General features: G+C 40.0%; 1 protein-coding gene across 2 annotated transcripts in view; it reads right to left on the reverse strand.

The window, feature by feature from the left end:
- The window catches only part of cntnap5a (contactin associated protein family member 5a), a 125,393-nt gene that overhangs the window by 73,505 nt on the left and 29,228 nt on the right, over positions 1-22,660 (reverse strand). For both annotated transcript variants that reach the window (XM_083537231.1, XM_083537230.1), the window contains exons 2-3: positions 9,385-9,495; positions 5,739-5,932 (exon numbers count right to left, since the gene is read on the reverse strand). In XM_083537231.1, the coding sequence (XP_083393357.1) occupies positions 5,739-5,932; positions 9,385-9,495 (305 nt within the window). The remainder of the gene's footprint in view (positions 1-5,738; positions 5,933-9,384; positions 9,496-22,660) is intronic.

Here is a 22,660-nt window from a genome sequence, read left to right on the forward strand (position 1 = left end):
AGGATCCGTACTGTTATTTCGTAGAGTTTACAATGCGTGAGAAATCGCGTTTTTGGCGAGTTAGCCGCGATCCAGGCCGAATTTTTCAAAACCCTTTCTTAGTGAGCACCTAAGACCCAAGAGGAAGGTATGTTCCAAATTTCATTGCAATCCGTTCAGTGGTTTTTGAGATTTCATGATGAGTGAGTGAGTCAGTCAGTGGTATTTGAGCTTTATATATATATATATATATATATAGATTTGCAGTTGATTTTAAACTCAGCACAGTTGCAAAACCTGGTTAATTAGGTTTCTGTCAGCTTGAACCAGTCTGCCATTCTCCTCTAACCTCTGTCATCGACAAGGTGACAGAGGAACCATTCTCTCTAATGTCAACATGGAAATACAGAGAGATCAGCAGTTTCTGAAAGACTGGAGTAGACCTTCTGGAACAACCCTTCAATTAATTCAAGATACTTAGATCACACTGAACCCTTCGCTGATTCGTAAGTCAATTCAGTGGATCCATTTATCTCTATAGAAGCCATTTTTGGCCTTTTTCCTCCCTGCTTATTGGTTTTTAAGTGATATTTTGAAGGCATAAGTGTGAGAAAATGACAGTACATTAACAGAAAATTTGCTATATAATGTAAATGTCAGTGTAATCATTCTTATCTCCAGATCCAACACCGAATTCTGTGAGCACAGTCTCAGATTAAGACCTGCATCCAGAACCGCGGGTGTTTAATTTCAAAGTAGGCATAAAACCCATCGCATGGAGTAACCTCTGGTGCAACGGATGGCTGTACGAGTGCAATCTAGGCGCGAGACAGAATTCCGTCGTCTCGGATATCCCCATTTGCTTATCGTATCATGTATCGCGTTGTTTGCATTTAATATTCTTTGCTCACACACTAGGAAAGAAGTAGCATACGGCTTACAAAGGTAGGAATTTATCTGGCTTGAAGCATGCTTAGATAAAGGTACAAAAATGACACAATCTGAAGGTAGGCATGTGTGGTGCTTCCCCAAACTGTTACCATTTACATTTACGGCATTTGGCAGACATCCTTATCCAGAGCGATCTGGATACAACTGAGCACCTATTGGGTTAAGGGCACTGCTCGGGGGGCCCAGAAGAGGCAGTTTAGTATGGCTGGGATTGGAACTCACAACTTTCTGATCCAAAGTTAAGCCTTAACTGCTACCACCTGCATTACCTTACCACAAATTTGGATGTCTGGATGGAAGTAGGATGTTGGAAAAAAGAGTCAGCTCTCAGTCTTCAGTTGCAGTAGAACTAAAGGTCATAGGAGGCCCCAAACATGTTCCAACATGACAATCCCCAAAACTAGTGGAACATCTCCCTAGAAGAGTGAAAATCCATCCTTTTGACATAAACATCCATTATCCAGTTAACATTTCTCACTTGGCACCGCCATCAAGCAGTTCCTGACTACACCGCTGTTAATACATTTATAAAAAAACCAGAAATGTTTGTGTTCATGCTGGTTCATTTTTTATCTACTAAAGTTTTTAAATAGAAAAAAAGTAATAAAAAAATAGACCCAGACGTCCCAGTTCAACATTTTTCTTTGCTATGGAAAGAATTGTGAATTACTTTTCCTACCCCGTGGCCTTTTTTCAGAAGCGTCATGTTCATGGACCATCGTGGACCATGTTGAGATTGTATTCGTAATAAGAATTTACAAATGTTTTTTTCAACCAGGACATTTATTATAGTGATCCCTAAAAGTGAGTATTGGCAGTTTTTCCGAAGTGTTTAAAGATGAGCTAAAGCCTGGGAGTTCACCAGAGAAATAATGCTGAATGATTGACACTCGGGACAAAAGCCAATGCTTTGTAAGATCATGTTACATCCAATAAGTGATATATAATTCACGTTTTAATGGCGTTCTTCTCCAGAATCAAAGCTTTTGATAAGACTTGTTTGGAGAATCTGTTATTGCTGCTGATTAGCTGTCAGTCTCTGTGCTCGGCTCTTTGCCTAAAAGACCCGTCTAAGAGTTTTGTATCGTATTTGCACAAAAGATAGAAAATTTCTTCTCTCACACGTTACCATCCTTAATCCGTCATCCGATCACAGCGATCATCTCGCTATCTGATCGCTGACGCCTCCCACGCACTCGCTGCTGTTTTCCGATTTTGATGTCCTCCGTGGGGTTGATCTCATTCACATTGGAGCGACAAGCTAAGATCAGATCTTCCATCTCCAGGAGCAGAGCGACTTGATCGGATTTGGGTGGCAGGCCTCGATGTAGATGATGAAACTCGACGAGTTTTCGAGAGGCGCCGCTTATTTTTTCAAGACGAAATCGTTTTAAGGAACATTAGAGACCTCGGAGTGAAACGCGATGATGAAATAGAAAAAGTCTCGCTCCCGAAGCTAGGCCTTCGCGCTTATAATGTACGTATGATGATGGAGGAGAATTGTCTCGAAGAGATTCATTTGTTCCGTAGAATTCGTAATGCAATCGCGTCCCAATCGGGACGCCTCGGTTATATAAAAGGTGGTAATGCTATTTAAAGATATTACAGTCTAAAAAGAGACCACTTAAGACACGCTGAAATATTGCATGTGGTTCAGATGTTAATTAGGCACGCGGCAGAAACGGGTAAGAACTTTGTGTTTGTTTGTCCACAAAGGATATTTACTTTGCTTTGTTTTACGCAGTAATGAAAAGTAGATCCGGAAAATGAAACGCCTATACAGGATCGGGTCGCACCGCGGCGCTTGAATGCTCTGTGTTTCTTTTCTTTTATTTGTGTAGAAAATAAAATTGATAGATGGACAAAAAGTTTGTGGGGAAGATTCGAGGATGTTGCGCTTGATTTCGCAGGGTGCTTGTGGAGATTTGTGCTCGTTCACCCACAAGGGGGATCGTAAAGTCAGGTACTGATATAGGGGAGTCGAGGAGGCCTGGGGCGCAGTCGGCTTTCCGATTCATCCCAAAGGTGTTAAATAGGGGTGAGGTCAGAACTCTATAAAAGGCCACTCAAGATCTTCCACTTCAACCCATATAAGCGATATCTTCATTGGACTGGCTTAATGGACAGAGCATTGTCCAGGTGGAACAGGTTTGGGTCTCCTAGTTCAAGTTCATTAATGGAAGACACCCTTATCCAGAGCGACTTTCATTTACCTCATTTATACACCTGAGCAGCTATTGGGTTTAGAACCTTGCTCAGGGGGCCCCAGGAGTGCCACCTTGGTGTGTGGCTTGGATTTGAATTTAAGACCTTTGTTTCTAATGCCTTAACATCTAAGCTACCACATCACATTCATCCCAGCTCAAATAGAGCTCTATGGCAGGAGCTCTTCCACTCCAACCCACATATGGCTGGAAAAGTCAGGTGTCCAAATACTTTCATGCAAATCGTGTATATTAATCTGCGTAATAATTTTTTTTTGCTCAAATTGGGAAGGAGTTAGGGGCGAATACGGTACACAAAATCCATTATTCAAACCCGGTATCATATTTTTATTTATTTTTTATTTTTTTTTACTTCTTGTTCTTTTAGCCTTAAAAATTCCAAAGAAAATCATATAGGAATTTCCACTGTTCTTTTAAAAAAATTTTTTTATTTGGGTCTTGAATCAGAGGTGCGATGACACAAGTGCAAATTTTTTCTAAAAAGATGCCCAACCTGCACATTCTTTCCTCCTACATGAGCCAATTATTGATCTATTTATCTGTCTGATTATTTATTTATTTATTTATTCTGAAGAAGTTCAGACCGCTGCCACATCCCCGAGCCCCTCTTTCATCTCTGCAGCGAAACGAGCCCATCTGTGTCATTAATTAATAGCCACAATACTGTTTTTTCGGTACGCTTTGATATTCCACGGGTGGAAGTGAAGGAGTATACGGAGGATGAAAAGAACAAAAAAAAAAAAGAAAAGAAAAGAAATGCAACTCGCCGTATCACGTCTGCTTCTCCGCTTTCGAGCGTAATTTCATTTTAAGATTGTTTATTCGCATTTCCTCGTTATCGTTAGACGCAGTCCTGATTTTAAACGAGTGACTCTGCAAACCGAATGGTAATGAAAGGACATTAAGGATGATCTTGCATTTTTTTTTTTTTTTTTTTACTCCTCGGTTTGTATTTATAAGACGAGAGCATTGCAGGTCTGTGCATGTTCGATGAAAGTGTGTAATGATAAAAAAAAAACAAAAAAGTGTTTGATTCCAGCCATGTGTATGCAGAAACCCTTAGAGGTAGGAAGGTGTTAATTAAAAGGAGATTCTCATTCTGGTGATAGATCCTGATCCTGCTTTAGAGCTCTGACTTCAACCCTATTGAACACCTTTGTGGAATGCTGACGGTACCCCAGGCCTCCTCACCTCATCAGAATCCGATGCTTTTTGGACTAAAAGAGCCCAAATCCCCACAAGCAAACTCCAAAATCTGGTGGAACATCTTCCCAGAAAAATGTTCAGGTACTGCAAAACGCATTTAAACTAGGGGACGAAGTTTTCAGGTAGTCTTGCTACCTGGAGACAGGAGCAAATGGTAGCTTAGTAGTTAAGGCATTGGATCCAAAAGGTCATGAGTTCAAATCCCAGGCACACCGAAAAGCCACTTCTGGTCCCCTGAGCAACCCCATAACTGCTTAGTTGAATGAATGTGATAGGAAAGTCGCTCTAGAAACACAAATGCCATAAACGAAATGCAAAATATTGGTGAGCTCAAAGCACCCGGATGTAAGATCTCCAGATGATCTCATCAGCTAACTTACCCGATAGTTTGAATCATCTCCTAGATTGTTCTACAAATAAATTCACTGTAGGCATTTTTCTGATATGCGATCACGAAAAAATGCCTGTACCCTCATGCTACTTTCTGGATCATGATAACTCCCCAAGATAAAGGGGCTCAGAGATGCAAGGATGAGACCCTTTTATTCTGTCTAAACCACCAATTCACCAAATGTCCATACTGTGTAATGAGGCGATCCATAAATATTAAAAACACTTAAAAACATACAAATATGAAAGGTATAGTTTCTGGTTATGGAGGTCACTTGAAATGGTGAAAAATGGGAGAAACGCGTGGGAGCTGATGGTGCAGTAATTTAACTAGAACGTCGCACTTAAAATGGAAAATCGGATAGAACTAGGTTCAATAAACAGGCAAATATTGTGGCTGTATCACCAAGTTTTCAATCATCCGCAATTTTCACAGGAATTATTGAAACGTTTGCATTCCTCGGATGGAATCGTCATTCAAATCCAGTAAGCGGAGGGATAAACGATAAGCGTCGACGTAAAGACCGTAGCTTTGACCGTTCCCTAATTGCGAAGTGAAATGAAACTCGTCTTTGCATCTTGATGCATGTATTATGCCATTCGTTAGTCACTATCTGCTCCTTAACCATGCAGCAAATTCGCACCTAGTCCTTTCCCCGGCTTCATTTGTTTTTTTACTGGATTCATTTGTCCGTAATTGTACGCGGCTATATTAAGCCGCATTATATAACTGAGCTATTTTTTTTTTCTTACTAGGGCATGGGATGTGTGTAATTGATTGGCTGAGTAAGCAAAAAGAAACTCTTTAAAAAGGACATTGTCAGGAGGCCAAAAATACGTCGCTCTTCAGCTGCAGCCTCCGAGTCGTTAATTACTATCAGTTTCGCAATCAAAAACCACGGGGGAAAAAAAAAATAAATGCCGTAGTCCTGCCTTGCCACAAATTGCTGGTTCGATGAAACGGTGTAACGAAAGCCAAAGACTCACCGCAACCCTGTCGTCGTTCCTGTACTGCTTCCAGGCGCTCCCGCTGTCGCTGTAGAGAAGCGTATAGCCGCTCGCCCAGTCGTGGCTGCCGTGCCGGCCCTGCGTGGCTACAGCCGTCACCTCCATGCGCGCCCTGAGGTCCAGCTGCAGCCACGGTGTCCTGTCTGACAACTGCGGGCTCCACCCACCACCTCCTGATGAAAGAAATGAGTTACATGTGAATGTGTAGATAAATTGTGCTTGCATTTAATTGTCTCAAAATATAATCACAAACACGAGCAAACGTTTGCGTGCCCCTTTAATGTGGCATTTGGCGGACACCCAAAAAGCAAATTACAAGTGGCTGTGAAGGGATTTGAATTGAAACTCACTTCCAGTTTACTTGAACTTGGAAACCCAAACCTTTTCCAGCATAGCGATGCTCCTGTGCACAAAGTGAGCTCCTTGAAGATGATCTCCACCCTACTGAAAACCTTCGGGATGAATGTGAACACTGACTACACCAAAAAGCTCCTCACCTTCTCACCTACATGAGTACCTAACTTTACTAACACCCTTGTGGCTCAATGAAATGTCACAAATCTCCACAAAATCTAGAGGAACATTTTACCAGAAGAGTGGAATTATAAGAGCAAATCGGGACTAAATGTGGAATGCGACCAGGTGTCTTATGACAGGTGTCCGCAAACTTTTGGCAATATAGCGTATCTCGGCATCTTAGAAAGCAATTCTACAAAATTGTAATATACCTGAACCGAGAGAACGTAACGGATATTTCTTCCCTGGGAAAGTCACGCTAATTCTTGCGAATAACTTCTCTTTCCACCCCGAACCCTTCACTCCATCCTGCTGCTTTTCCACCGTCATTGTTTTTCTGCCTTGAAAAATTCACTCATGCACTTCCTTGCCTTCAAATACGTCCGTGTAGGCAGTATTTCGTTCTTTTTTTATATTTTGAATGCACGGTTTGAGCAAGAATGTGAGCAAGGATGGCAATACAGTAGAAGGAAACTGCAGAATGCTGTAGGACTCTTGGCGGCGAGTCTGAGGGACTGCTGACTGGCCGGGCCTCCGCAGTTCATCCTAGAATAGCAGGACGAGGGACATAGAGGGACAATTGGGACGGATGTTTCCGTTCGAGGAGCTTGCTCATAATAAATTAGGGACAGATGGTAGCAAAAAAAGAAAAACAAGTGTGGTGACAAACATTTTCTTTTTGAGTTTCATTGGAAATTTATCAGCAGATAAATTTGAATTTGGCTAGGAATCTAGACAAAAAAAAAAAAAAAAAGAGGATGCCCTCATGCCCGCCTAAGTGTGAAGGAAGTGTGAAGGAACCTACCGGAATGGTTCATTACTTAGAGGCTGTAGGCTGAGAGTCAATACTATAGGAGGAACGAGAGATGAATATCACACCGGAGATCTCCAGCACGCAGGGAGTAACATTTACACAGCCTCCTCGCCTCCCTCGGGGAGGGAAAGTGTTCTGTTTGCAAGGCGCTCACACACAGTGGAGGCTGGCGAAGGCTGAAAATAACTTGGACACTGCAGCCAGAGTAATTACTCAGTTGAGGACTTGGGGGGAAGAAATCAGAAAAGGTGTGATGTTTTTTTTTTTTTTTTGTATGTTTTTATTTTATTTTATTTTTTTTTATGTCTTATCTGCTCCGGGCGAAGGGCTCGTCTTTATTCAATTTCTTGGGAAGGCATTAAAAAGAGCCCCACAAAAAAAAAAAAAAAAAAAAAAACGGCATACGTCATCTTCCTTTCACTGATTCGATTCTATTATAGTCAAAATAGCCCAGACTGTTATAAGAGAGACAGATGGATTGGCAAAGCCATGTACAAGTAAAAATTTTTTAATGTTCTTGTAACATCGAGACTTTGCAAATGTCTCATTATACATCTGTGCAGCATCCATTAAAGTCCAAGCATCGAAACAGGGGGAAAGATTCCAGCACCTTGGACAGCGTACAGTCTGCTTTTACATTATAAACCAGATGGATGAAATTCGCATCGGCTCGAGTGGGCAGATGAATCGGTGTCAGTTGTGTGGAAACACCTCGTCCCCACCTGTTCACCTTGCATGTATCACACGCTACATACAATGCAATGAAACGAAACATGATGAAATCATCATAGAGCAGAACGTGTGATTTTGACCTGATTTTACCTGGAATTAGAGACAGTAGAGCCCTGCTCTGATTGGAAATCAGGGACAGAAGCAGTGTGGTTGTGACCCGTTGTTGCATTTCACAACTTTGATGAATCAGAGCTGCCACTATAACATATGAGGGTGTGTGGATTGCAGTGACAGTGACAGCTGTGATTGTAAAAGCTGCAGCTGTAAAATGGGTTCTGTTGTGGTTTTTTTTCTCACTAGGTATTTACAGTTGATCAGAAGTCAACTGTATGTTGTTGTTGTTGTCACTGCTGTTGTTGTTTAGATAACGTACACTTTTGTCTGTCTCCGGAGGGAAAAACGTCACGAAGCCTTGCCTTCTTTCTGAGCCAGCAAGCCAGCAGCTCCACATGATGAATCATGTTTGCCAAGCCAAACAGTTGTCCTGATTATTTGAAGCCGAATGTCAAGTGTAGAGCAACGCGAGCAGCCTGTTTGTTCTGTCTGTTGTTGTGTCACTACTGACAAGCGGCAAAGAGAATCCTGCTGTACTCCGGCATGTCGCAGACATTTTAATCATCAGAGTCTGCTCCTGGTGCTGCTTTTACTCGTCTTTCCAGCTTTTACAGCCGTGTAAGTATTAGACAACAACAACAAAAAAACAAGCCAAAAAAACTTTATATTCAGTCGCTGAATAAGCCCTTGCAATATTTTTTATTCTAGTAAATGTAAAAAAAAAAAAAAGAAATGTGTATGTTGCTTTCATTCAGATTTTATTTCTTTATCTATTAATTTATTGCGCTTTAGAAATGAAATTTTCAATATTTAAATTACGCCTCATTTACTGTTTCTTGCCATTTAATCAGGAGAAACTCGTTCACAAGGTTGAGCCTGTTTTGATTAAGCACTAAAAACAATAAAACCTTTATTTTCCTAATTAAAAAAAAACAATTACAATTTAAATTATTTGTTTCACATTTTCTGTATAATTGTTTGTAATATTTATTACATTTTATGTGTTTTCTTACTTGTTGGGTTTTATTTTTATTTACATTTTTTTTTACTTTTTTATTTTTTATTTTTTTACTTTCTTTTATTTCACATTCTGACATATTTCTGGAAACTATACTTTTCAATCCGACCAAACAGACATTCTAGATCAAAGTAGGTGGACCTTGTTTTAAATAATTTTTCTTTTTCTTTTTTTTTTATTTTTATTTTTTAATTTTTATGCACTTTATTTTGATTTCACATCTTTTTGGATTTAGGGTTTTGGTTTTTTTTTTTTACATTTTTGAATATTTTTTAAAACTACATTTTCCAAAAAATAATCCCACTTTCTTTTATTTATTTATTATTATTATTATTATTATTATTATTATTATTATTATTATTATTATTATTATTGTTTTTTTTTACATCTTTTAACTTTTTTTCAACAAATTTTTTCACATTTCACACACATTTGCCTTTTGCCTCAATTGATAACAAAGCAGACCGAAAAAGTGAATTGTAGACACTTACCATCTCTCCTGTTCAGCCTGGCGAAGTTCGCTGCCCTGCTTTCTGAGAAATGTGAAGAACTCTGGAAAGAGGCTGCAGGCAGTCCAGATGCCAAAGATCCGTCGCAGTTATCTGTGAATACATGAGGATGAAAAGTGAGTAAGAAGTGTTAGAAACGAGTCGCTCTGCAGAAATCTAAATAGTGCTCTTATCAAGACTATTATGCAGAAACGATTGGTATGTGCTTCTTTGAACATCCAATTCCACATTTAATCCCCATTTGCCCTTCTCCACTGAACCTTCACTCTTCTGGGAAGATGTTCCACCAGATTTTGAAAGATTTCATTGAGCAACAATGGTGTTATTACAATCAGGTTCTGATGTAGGTGAGGAAGCCTGGGGTGCATGTTCAAAAGGCTTGAGTTCAGACCTCTATAGCTGGAGATCTTCCACTCCAACCCATATAAACCAAATCTTTATGGATCTGTTTTTTTGTGCACTAGAAGAACTAGAGAAGACCCAAACCTGTCCCAGCATGACGATGCCCCCTCATCATCATACTGGAACAGGTTTGGGTCTTCTAGTTCAAGTGAAGAGACAATTTCACGCTACAGCATTCAAAAACCTCCTATACAACTGTGTGCCTCCAGCAGTTTGAAGAAGAACTACATAGGGCTGGAAAATTCTATACAGTATATATAAAGAGGCGTTTGTTATACGCTGAGGATCTCAGAAGAACCACAAGGAAATAAAACCGGACAGAAACCTCCAGATGACCATCACCGAACAGTACAGAGTCAGCGGTTCAAGTCTGGGGGAAAACCAAGCTTCTCTTTCATCTCCTTGATTGCAGGAGACAGATATACAGTACAAGGAGTTGAAACGTCACCTTGCGTTAATTCGGACGCCTTTCACGCGCCGAACGCCGCGGTGAGAACCTAGCTTCAGAGGAAACCACACAAAAGCCAGGGGAAGGAAGAACAAAAAGTGAAAGGTGAGAGAGAACACAGCGTCTCGAAGACACGCTTGTGTAGTCCGGGATCAGGATCAATCTCTGGCAGTTTACTCATCACTTCTCGCTCAGGCTCTTCATCTCTCCATCTCTCAATCCCTCTACTCAGACACCTAATCGGATTCTCTTTGTTTTTCATGCTGGTCCACGTAATCGGATTAATTATCGGGGGGAAAAACCTGCATGTTCTCATTATAAAACTTCGAGACTATCTCTCAATATCTCTCAAACTATCTCCTTCGCTCGTAGCGAGATTGTTGTGGAATTCCTAATCGAGAAGCATCGATATTCTGAGAGGTCTCAAAAAACAAACAAAAAAAACAACTCATTGCATAGTTCGCCCACGTTATTCGTTTCCATATTCTTTCCTGGTGCATACCTGCCTTTCTGCTAGCTCCTGAATATCACTCCAGACTGGACAGCACATTCCGATGTAGTGGTATTTCAACCGAGATACAATTGAAACTGACAGAGAAATGAATCTACGGCTGAGGAGAATGAGGGGAAAAAAATCTGCTCTATAAGCATAGTATGGAAAAGAGTTTGTGAACACCTTGACTGTAAGATGGGTATAATAGTAATATAATAATATAATTGGTATAATAAGCTCTTCTGGGAAGTTGTTTCTAGATTTTTGGAGTGTGTTTATGTAGATTTCAGCCATTAGGGTGTTAGTAAAGTCAATCACTGATAGAGGTGAAGTGAGGAGGCCTGGGGTTTCATCCCAATAGGGTTGAGGTCAGGGCTCAGGAGCAGGACATTCGAGATCTTCCACTCCAACTTATTTCTTAATAGAGATGGCTTGGTGCACAGGGGGGAATTGCCATGCTGGGGTTATTGGGGTTTGGGTCTCCTAGTTTAATAAAGGGAAAATTTCATGCTACAGACTTCCTGTACAAGTGTGTGCATTCGTGCATTTGGGGTAAAGTCAGAAGTTTCATCCATCGTTTATTCCTCTTTTAATGTTCTTCTTGCTGTTGAACTGATGCTGAACTGTATGTTAAGTAGATATCACCAAGTGCCCTGATTGGTGGATTGCTGCGAGTTTTGAAACGGTTACGTATTTATCCGTAAATAAAAAGGAACGCCCGATTTTGCAAAATGGACAGTAGTTGAGTAAAGATATTTATGGAAATACTTCAGTAAAATACAGATACACAAAAAAAAGCTGCTTCCTTACTGCCCACCACTGTACAAGTGTGTGCCTTTGACTGTGGTATCATTTTAGGGGGGGATCCACATATAGCTGGAAAAGTCCCAGTTTTTTTTTGCATATATTGGATTTTATGGACTTGAGGTGCGAAGCGGACAGCTACCATAATCAGATGCTTGATAGAGATCAAAACCAGGGCATAAAACAGGAACCGGTAGCTGTTGACAAGCAAAGGATCCACTGAGACGTGGGCTAATGAGATGTGCCGAGACAATTATTTAGGGATCGGTATGAAGAAGGAAAAGTGCCGCTGACATAGATGATTACTGGAGCAGTACATAATCAGCGTGTCGGAAACGCAACGAATGCCACCTACCCGCAGTGTATTCAGAGCGAACCAGGAAGGGAAAAAGAAAGTAAAGAAGGCAGCCAGCCATAATCACGAATCGAATCCTGATGATCCTTCAACTCTGTAACGGCCAATATGGCTAAAACAAATAACCTTCGAAAATACTGCCAATGCAAGCAACAATTACTGCAAATTATTTTGTCAATATTCTTTTTTTTTCCTATTCTTTCCTAGCAATAATACACAGTGTGGTTACAGATTCATATTCGGTCTTTCACCACGGCTGTCATTTTATTTATGTTCGTGACGTTTGGCAGACGAGCTCATCCAGACTGCCTTTGAAGTCTCTATCAATAAATACCTCATTATACCAACTGTAGGTCGCAGATTTAGAGGATTAGGAGTCTAAATTCTCCCTTCGAGACATAATATAGTAAAAGAAAAAAAATAGTTCAAAGAGAGTAGGTAGGTGTTTAGACTTTGGTTGCTCGTGACTGTGGATGTCTAGAACTTCATTCCACCACCTAGATACCATAACCAGAGAAGAGCACATCTGATCTTATATGTATCTTGAGAGATGGAGGGATCAACAAAGCAGTGGTTGAGATTCAGTGGGAGCCTGGAGAGTGTTGGTTAATGTTTAGTTTTCTGGGCAAGCATGAGAAGTCCTGATTCCTGTTTTTAGACCTTGGAGATTTCACCATGGCTTGACTAAAGATCTGGAGTGGCCTGCTACAAAGCTATAGACCACATCGAGACCTTTGGGATGCAATGGAACGCTAAATGCACCCTAAGCCTTCTCACCTTACCTACATCACTACCTAAATGTCCACAAGCACACTCCAAAATCTAGTGAATTATCTTTCTAGAAGAATGGAGGTCACTACAAGGTGGTATCAAAACGTTTCGAGACTAACGGTGCTAACTGGTGCTATTCTGACCATGTGGTTGCCACGTCTGCAATTTCATCATGGACAGTAAGTTAGAAGACAACGCAACTGAAATTTGCGTGAAACTGAAATCGGCCACAGAGACGTTTGACATAACAGCGCTGGAAGATGACGAGAGATCAGGAAGACCTTCGACGAGCTCAACCCCCGAAAAAAACGTTGAAACCGTTCGACATCTCGTGCATGAGGATATTCGGAGAACGATCCTCATGATCTCACTTGTCCGGACGACTTCTGCGGAATTCGCCCTCTTCCCGAAGATAAAGATCGGCTCAAAGGTCGCCGTTTTGACACCATCTCGTCAAACACCTTCTGCGATTTGGCGAAGAAGACTCCCAGGACACATTCCAGAAATGGCAGGAACGCTGGGAGCGCTGTACTGCTGTGCAAGGGGAATGTTCTGAAGGTGATAGTGTGTAAACGTAGATAAACAAAGTACTTTCCGATACCACCTCGTAAAATCGTCACGGATTAAATGAATAAATCTTGACTAAGTCAGAATGGAGATTTGCCAAATTCATATACTTCTTGTTTTCCAAATGCCATGTCAATCAAATCGATATAACAGCAATGCCGAAAGAATGCCATGTCAAAGTTCAATGGTCTCATATCTTCACTCGGCACACTTTGCTTATTAATCACAAACACTCATTGTATTGTTTGTCTGTCTGTCTACTTTTTTTATTTTTTCTCCAAAACGAGATATCGAGCTGGTAAACAAGCGCTTCGCAAATCCCCGGGTATGTCTGGATGATTTGCTAAATGTTAATTGGCACCAATCTTTCGTATCTCGCTTGTTGTGCTGAAACGAATCAATAAAACACAAGTAAGATGTCGAGGAGAGCGCGGAAAGCTGGAAAGGAAGCTCGTATGGACACCCGAGACGCTTCCTAGTGCAGCTCCTTTTTTTTTTTTTTGCAAATTAGATCAGAGAACAGCACTGTGGGGTTCTCAATTCTGATTGGTCCAAACGGCTTCAATGTATTTCAGCATAAACGTATATAGACAAAATTTATTGGGGAATCAGACTTTTCCAGAAGTGTTTTTTTATTTTTTACAAACTGTCACCATGAAGTTGGGGGCACACAAGATGTCTTTGGATGTGGTAGCATGATATTTATTTCACTTTCTTTCAAGATCTCCTGCTATAGAGCTATAAACCCTAGTAAACAACTTTGGAATGAATTGGAATGCTGGGTGAACCTCAGGTCTTCAGTACCTGACTTTACTAACAGCTTTTTGTCTGAATAAACACAAATCTCTACTAAATCTAGAGGAACGTTTTTCCAGAAGAATGGAGACGAAATGTGGAAAGAGATTTTCAAAAAGCACATTATGCTCCGGTGGCCAGACACAGACCGATGGTTTGTGAGACACAAATAATGAAATAACAAAAACAATTCAGAAATTTCAGCTGCTGTGCTTCTGCAGATCTTCTATACTGTAAACGAATGAGCAAAAGTCCACGCCTGACCATCGCACAAGTGTCTTCCCAATCAAACTGCTTCCATAAAGTTTACAGCACAGAATGAGTTGCCAAATAAGCGCTAATCCCCAAAGCCACGCTACAAAAAACTGGCGAAAGACTTTGCAGAAGAAGGGACGTTATTATAAAAGTCTAAAAAAGTTTCACTAAACCTGAAACAAAAATAACACCACTGTGGCCAGGCATCCAATTAAATCTAAATTCCTCACCGTGCCAGTGGTGATCGAGTGGAGGGCGGAGCCGGACTCAACAAACGGTAAGAAACACCTGCAGCTGTTGAGACTAATCAGTGAGGAGAGACACCAGCTTCGAGGAGAGAGACACCAAGCAGAGACAAGTGGAAGGGTCACCCAGCTGGCGAGAGAAAGCGTGTCGGTCCGCAAGCGAGACAGTGCCGAGACGTCAAGGTGGAAAGGTGTCCTGAAGCACAAGTGTGTGGGTGAACCTCAGCATGAGTACTGGATAGGAAAGCGCCGGGAGGGGCTAAAATAAAGAAAGAAACTCTGCTTGGAACCAGTGGGAATTTTCTACAATCACCATCCACTTTTCAGGACTTAAAACGCCGGAGATCTTTTGTACACCTTTCAGGCTCCAAGCGTCAGAATCATGAAACTGGCATTCAGATTGATTATTAAATTCCTTTCAATAAACAAATAAAGCTCGAAACCATGAGCTTTTTTTTAAGCATGATTGTGTGCGTTGATGGAAAAATAAAACCTACAGATTGCTCGGAGTGAAGCATTCAAGACTAGATGAGTTCATAGCAAGGATACCATGAAATCTTACCCACATCAATCATTATACTTCCTTGAAATAAACAACATATATGAATATATTCTTTTTTATAATCAGGCTTAGATTATCTGAAGCTGTTGTGCATGAGATGAGCCGTTACTATAGCAACCTATCACAGAGGGCATTAATGAGAACAAATCCTTGCGATGTTGATCCGAAAAACCTCCCATAGGTAATCATTTGGCTTGAGATCTGGTGACAATAAAGCCCCAGTGTCCAAGCATATGAGTTTATAAACCTTACCAAAACATCAGTAAGGCCTTAAAACTTTTGGAAAGAGGGTGGAGCCAAATCAATAACTACAAGCTCACTTGTTTTATTGCGATAGAAACGTTTTATCAGGCCTTTCACTTTGTGTTTAGCTCAGGATCTGAGTTACTGATCGAAATGTCAGAAGTTCAGGTCCCAGTATTGCCAAGCTCCCACTTTCAGGCCCTTAACCTTCGGTTCTCCAGGGGTGCGCTCTGACCTCCAGCTTCCTAACATCGCTAGGATATGCGAAGAAAGGATTTCACATTCCTCAGGGTTCCTTCATATTTTTCAGATAAAAATTCCAGACTGTGCTGACATAACAACTGCTCTCTCACAACCGAACAACCAATCACAACAGTGCACATCCTGTCTAGCGCCGATCTTTTGGACACCTTCAGGCCTTGTGTGCAATAACACTATATGCATATTGTTTTCTCCATTTTTGGTCTTCCGTCCACACAGAGATGTCGATTAAGTCTATGAAAACGTCGCTTATTAAAAACGCTCTCCAAAGTGGATCAATTTGAAATGACGCATTTGAATCATCGCGGTAACGTTTTTAAGCGCCACAAAGTAAATAAAAGGCAGGCGGAAATGACGCAGTACAGTAACTGTACTGAATTTCCTATACATAACCTACAGAGATTTTGCATTGTTTTGCTCTTTCACTAGAAAATGAACGAATCACGCTTTGAGTCGAGACTTTTGAAATGAACGACTCATTTGCAAACGACTCGTCACTAGACAGAAGCCGGTACAAGACCCAAGACTTGATTTGGGATCAAATTTCACTGGCCTCATCTTTAACCAGTGTCATTATTGTTCCTGTTTTTCACTTTTACTCTCAGCGCTACCACCGGTCATGAACTTTTTCCTACTTAGATGTATAATTCTGGCGTGTTTTGATCTCGTTCGAGAATATAATGTATATGCTGACAATAGCTAAAAATATCTGACAGGTTTGATATTATAGCTTTTGTTTTAACTCCATCTTCGTTAAGAGCTTCGGCTAAGGTTCGCTTTAAATATAACATGCTACTAATTCGATTTTGCATTAATACCGTTGTTATGTCTTTATAAATATATCATGAGTTTAAAAATTTTTAAAAACCTGACTGTAAGATTGGCATGTGCTTCTTTTTGAACTTTCCACATTTATTCCCATTTGCTGGTATAATAAGTTTCACTCTTGTGGGAAAATTCTTTTAGATTTTTGTGGAGACTTTCGATCACAAGGAAATTAAGTAAAGTCAGGTACTGATTTACAGTGGGTAAGGTGAGGAGGATTAAAATTCATCCCAAAGATGCTCAACAGGTTTTACCTCGAGAGCAGGAGATCTTCAGCACCAACCCATGTAAAGCCTATCTTCATGGATCTCACTTTGTGAGAAGGTTTGGGTCTCCTAGTTCAAGTAAGGGGAAAATTTTATGCTAAAGCATCCAATGACAATCTGTGCAATTGTGTACCTCCAACTTTGTGGTAACAGTTTGGAGAAGAACCACGTGGTTGGAAAAGTCGGGTGTCCCAATACTTTAATCCATATAGTGTATTTTTATATGAACCCCTGTTCACATCTGGCATTAACATATATCCTAAGTGATTGGATGAGATTGTAAGTAGAGCTAAGTACAGGACTGATTGGGGTCCAATCAGTTGTTATCCTCCATGATGATTCCCTAAACCAGCTCAATTAAGATGCTTTCCATAGGTTGAATATAGGGGAGTAACGGTACACGTATTCGTACAAAATATTGTTGTTTTTTTATTATTTCGATTGCATTATATATATTAATGCATATTATTTAATATATCAGGGCTGCAACAACTAATCGGTAATGAAATTCGTTGTCATCGAACGATTAGTTGGGCTGCTCAAGTTACGGGTTAGCGTGGCGCTAAGGTAACACAGCCGCTTCCAAAATGGCGGAGAGTTCAGGGTCAAAATGTGCGTCTCGGATGAAGGCGAAACATCAGCACGGTATACAAAAACTGTAGAATCCTCATCGTGTGAAAATAGTGTAGTTCAATGAAGTGCTAGTGTGCAAATTGTTCGTTTGCTAACAGGACAGTCGCACCAAATCTGTTCTAGCTTGACTCGCTAGCATCAGGTTGCACGATCAGTTCGCTCGCTACACAGTGATAGCGATAGCGAACAAACACTACAATTTAAAAGCGGGAAATAACAGCAGCAGTAAACGATTACATTTTTAGTCACTGCAGTGGTTTTCTGCGAATGATTCAATTTGCGTACAAACGCATATTTTTTTTTAAATCGAGCCTGAATTCTGTTTTCAAACACGATCTACTGCGGCTTTACTAAGTTCAAATCCGTGTTTTCAATGTTCGGATATTTAATTTATGCATATAACATTTAATTATTCAACAAAATCTAATTCATCATATATTCTAGATGCTTAGATCTTTACAATCGAACAAAATGTCTGTGTATATTTTTTGAAACAAAAATGGTAATTATCAGTAAAAACAATAGAAATGTCGATTTACACAAATTGCTTCACCTCGCATATTCAAATCTTTTTTTATTTATGAATTTTTTTGGTTTTCAAGGTGAAATGGACTCAAAAAGCAGGAAATATTAGCTTTTAAATGTCTAAATTGAAAATAGTTAAACCCAAAATGTGGCTTTTGCATTTTTTTAAGGACACGTTTATACATAAACTCACTGAATTAGAATTTTAAATAGTTATAATAAGCAAAAAAATGTATTTAATCAAATAATACAAAAAAAAAAACCATGCAATTAATCATTATCTAAATAATCGTTAATTGCAGTTCTATAATATATAAAATTTATTTGATTTATTCTGTTTTATTTTTAAATATAAAAAAAAAATTTATAAAGCATTTCTGAGCATTTAAAGATTTTTTTTTTTTTTTTTATAAAAACCAAGCATTTTATTTAAAATCGTTTAAAAAATGTAATCTCTAAATTACATTTTGCATTTCTTCACCCTAAATGTCCCGAAATTGAAGTGAACCGTGACTTTAAAACCAAACTGTGGATTTTGTGTACCGTTACACCCCTAGCTGAAGTTGATCTCCTGCTACAGAGCTCTGACCTCAACCCTTTTTAAAGACCTTCGGGATAAATTTGGAACACTGACAGGCCTCCTCACTTCACCTACACCACTTTACTAATGCCCTTGTGGCTGAATGAGTCCGAATCTCCACGAAATCTAGTGAAACATCTTCCCAGAAGAGTCTGCCTGAAGACCCTCAAAAAGAACGACGTTCAAGGAAGTGGGACGTCTCCAATCACCTAAGCTTTCTCTATCCGTTTCTTCTGACCGTGAAGCGTATTTTAACATACATTTGAGTAAAAAAAAAAAAAAGAGGCTTGAACGCGATGTATACATCGATAGAAGCCCGGCTATAAATATTGACATTCAATTATCTCGGCGTGTCCTTTTTCCTCGGAGTCAGGATCATTGCTTTCAGACCATCCTGTGGAGCCCGTGGAGGTCTGCAGCACTGCATTGCACGGCTACTTTACCTCCTTTCACGCCGTGTCTGCAGGGATTTCGATGAGGTTTCATATGAACAGCGATGGGAAAAACTATACGTGTTAACCCTTGGCTTACCCAAAAAATGTGCAAGTGAGGAGCGAATTAGCAAAAAAAGAAAAATCATTTCCCTTTTACTTCTCAGTTTATCCTGTACACAGTATCCATGTTTGACATTGGGAGCATTTCTGCTGAGGACAGGGTTTTTATATATATTTGGTATATTATGTGGTATAAATAAAGGATTGACGCACATACAAAGGAAATTAGGTTTGCTAAGTAGGATCGATTGTTTACAGTCCAATCACAGTTCTGGTCTTTGGCCAGATTTGATACCAATCCGATCTCCACCGATCTTTTTTTTTTTTTTTTTTTAATCGTAGCCATACTTTTGTCCATATATACAGTACTTATAGTAAAACAAAAAAGAAAGTGAGTATTGTAGATTGATTTCTTCTCTCTAAACTGTCTCTCAGCACGGCTGCTGCTACATGAAGGACATATTACATTACAATCATATTATAATACACTAAGGAGACCGAGGCGTGTTCTGAGAGTCACATAGAATACAGATCAACATGGCAGAGGTAGAGCTGCATCTTCCTGCACACAGAACAGGAGAACAACGTCTGGTTTTATTTCATTTTTTTCTTTTCGCACTACAGAGGCCAATTTGTGAAAGAAGGCCATGCGTTAGAACTTGACTTGCTGTCTGAAGAAATAAAAGCGAAATATCTGTACCATATTGAATTGCGGAGCGTCGTATTTTTTTCATCGTGCTGCATTGATCTTATTATACATGAATGGATCACAGTTTAGAGCATTAGAGATATACAAAACATCTGGATGATGGATGTCTGAATTGTATCCGTAGGAAGATCTTTATCTCCGTCCTCCTGCCGACTACCACACCCCTCTTACATATTTTTGCAGAAACTACTGCTCTGATTGGTTGATGGGCAGAAAACAAAAGCGCAAAACTCACAAGATAGAAGGATGGAGACGGACCAGACAGACACCAGTGAGGGAATCGAAAGTTGTTCAATGTGTGCGCTTACTGTCTGTTTTTTTTGCTCCAAAACTGCATATTGGACTGAAGACTGGTGTATTGTATTACCGGTTGTGATTCCTCTTTAAACACGAAACCCCCGTTAATTAGATAACCGGCCTTGATAGTCACAAATTCTGGATTTATTTAGGTTTTTTTTGTGTTTTTCTAAAGTTAATGTTAATCTTGATATACACTGATTTCTTTCGCACATCCACTTAATTACCATAAAAAAAATTCGCTCAGATTTATTTCAGCGTTAATTTACTATCTCGGAATTCCTGCGAGTCGAAAGTTGTCTCTTTAAACCGTCTGAAAGATCCTTCAGATTGATGCAGCGAAGCTTCTAATCGTCCAATTGCCGTAATTAGACTTTGACTGGGAGTGCACATGTGGCTGCGTTCAAGAGAATCACATTAAAAACTAATGTCTTTTTTCTTATACTATAAAAAAAAAAATCCAAGCGTTTCACCCGGGACCTCGGAACCTCTTTCTTAAGAGCAAATACAGTGCAGGAAGTGCATGCACTTGTCTGGCAAATAGACCACACATACGCTATATTGTACATTTTTCAACGCAACCCCAAAAACTGTTTTTCTCGGGTATCAAATATATCAAGAGACTTTCTCAGGATTAAAGGATATCCTGGAAAAAAAAAAGCCATAGGTGAACCCCAGCTATCACGAGGAATATTCGGTCGATTGATAGATCAATCAGAGACTGTAGAGTTTAGCCATAATGATCAGCACTATGCATGGAGAAGATAAAAACTTTTAGTCAAACACTAGCATGGTAACCATAGCATCATGTTTGTTTTGCGTTTTGCTGTTAAATAAGACTTCAGAAGGGAGATGACACCATGAAGAAGGAACTAAACACAAAGTCTCCGTACTCTACATACAGAAACCCAACAGTGTCTTGATTAATCTTATAATAGAATTGTGCTGATGAAGCAATAAAACGTTTGTTTTCTGTGGATGGAAAATTTCCAGCAAGTCAAATTCCAATCAATTTTTCAACCTTTTAAAACAGGGAGAAGAGAAATGACCCGATATGGGCGGTAATGTCAAATTTGGACTCTAGTTTGGTCTTGGAGATGGAATATGATCCTAATGGCAGGATCAGGACTTCTCCATTTGCAGAGCATATGCGGGACAAACCGTTGTTCTTTCACAAAAGATTAGCGTATTCACAGATCTACGGTTTCAAAATAATGCATTGTGACTTTAAACACAAAAGTATTGATTTTTCCAGCCATGTGTGGTTCTTCACCAAAATGTTTGCTCCAGAATGACCAAAGCCGGCACTATGAAGATGTGGTTTATATGGGTTGGAGTGGAAGATCTCCTGCTTTAGAGCTCAATTGGATGAATTGGAACGCTGCCTGCACCCTAGGCCTCCTCACCTCACCTCACCTACATCAGTACCCAGGTACCTTTCTAACACACCTATGGAATAATCCAATAATATATTATTGTTATATAGATATTGTTGTGGATGATATACACTATATTTCCAAAAGTATTGGGACACCTGACCTTTCATGCTACATGTGGTTCCAAACTGTTACCACAAAGCTGGAGAAGCTTAATCGTACAGGACGTCTTTAGATGGCGCTATAATAAAATGTTGCATTCACTTGAACTTGGAAACCCCAAACCTGTTCCAGCATGGCGATGCCCCTGTGCACAAAGTGAGCTCCTTGAAGATCTGGTTTACATGCTTTGGAGAGGAAGATCTTGCTGAGCTCTGATCTCATCTCTACTGAACACCTTTGGGATGAATGTGAACGCTGACTGCACCCAAGGTCTCCTCACCTACATCAATACCTGCCTTTCATAACACCCTTGTGTCTGATGAACACAAATATCCATAACACACTCCAAAATCTAGTGGAACATCTTCCCAGAAGAGTGGAGGGAATTATCAGAGTAAATTGGGACTAATAATGGAATGCGATGTTTAAAAAGCACACACTGTATTGACATTGCGCAGACAACTTAGGAATGTGTTGTTAAGAGAAACAAGAGCGAGTCCCTCTTAATATTAACAATTTCACACCCAAAAAAACGTAAAAACCTTCTACATCATTTTGAGCGCAATTTCTTTGCTTTCCCCCAGGCATAATGTAAGAAGATGGCTGTAGAATACTATTATAATTCAATCAGATGCATTTACTACACTTTCAAGCCAATCTGTGTTTATTTCAATCACAAACCATAAGCTATCAATTGAATTCAAAACGTGCAGCAAAGCAAAATAAGACAACATGAGGAAACGAGGGACTGCCCTGCGGAATCCCACCGCTCCACAATCTGAGTGCATTGTTGACTGCTTAGTGTTGAATGTGAACATGGGCATGGAAAAAAAAAAACATGCACCACATAGAGTGTCTGTCAAAAACATCCAGTCTCTATGGAACCTGATAAAAAGCAACAACACACAAAAATCGGAGAGTGAATGGGTGGAAGTGGACAGATGAGTCCAAATTTGTCTCTAAAAGAAGGCGGCGGAGAACAGAAGAGAAGATATTAGCAGACTGTCTCAGACAATCAAACATGAAAGGTGGGAGCTAAAATGGTTTGGGTTTTGTTTTAACACCAGGAAGGTTAAAGACCCTGACTTAAGTGAGCGAAAGTGTACGTCTGAGCTCTTTGGGCGTCACTTAGAACTCAGACAGTCGTCTGGAGTTATTTTTCATGGAACTGGCTGCCCAGTCACCGCACC

Source organism: Silurus aristotelis (assembly GCF_946808225.1).
Source record: "Silurus aristotelis genome assembly, chromosome: 3".
Lineage (NCBI taxonomy): Eukaryota > Metazoa > Chordata > Actinopteri > Siluriformes > Siluridae > Silurus > Silurus aristotelis.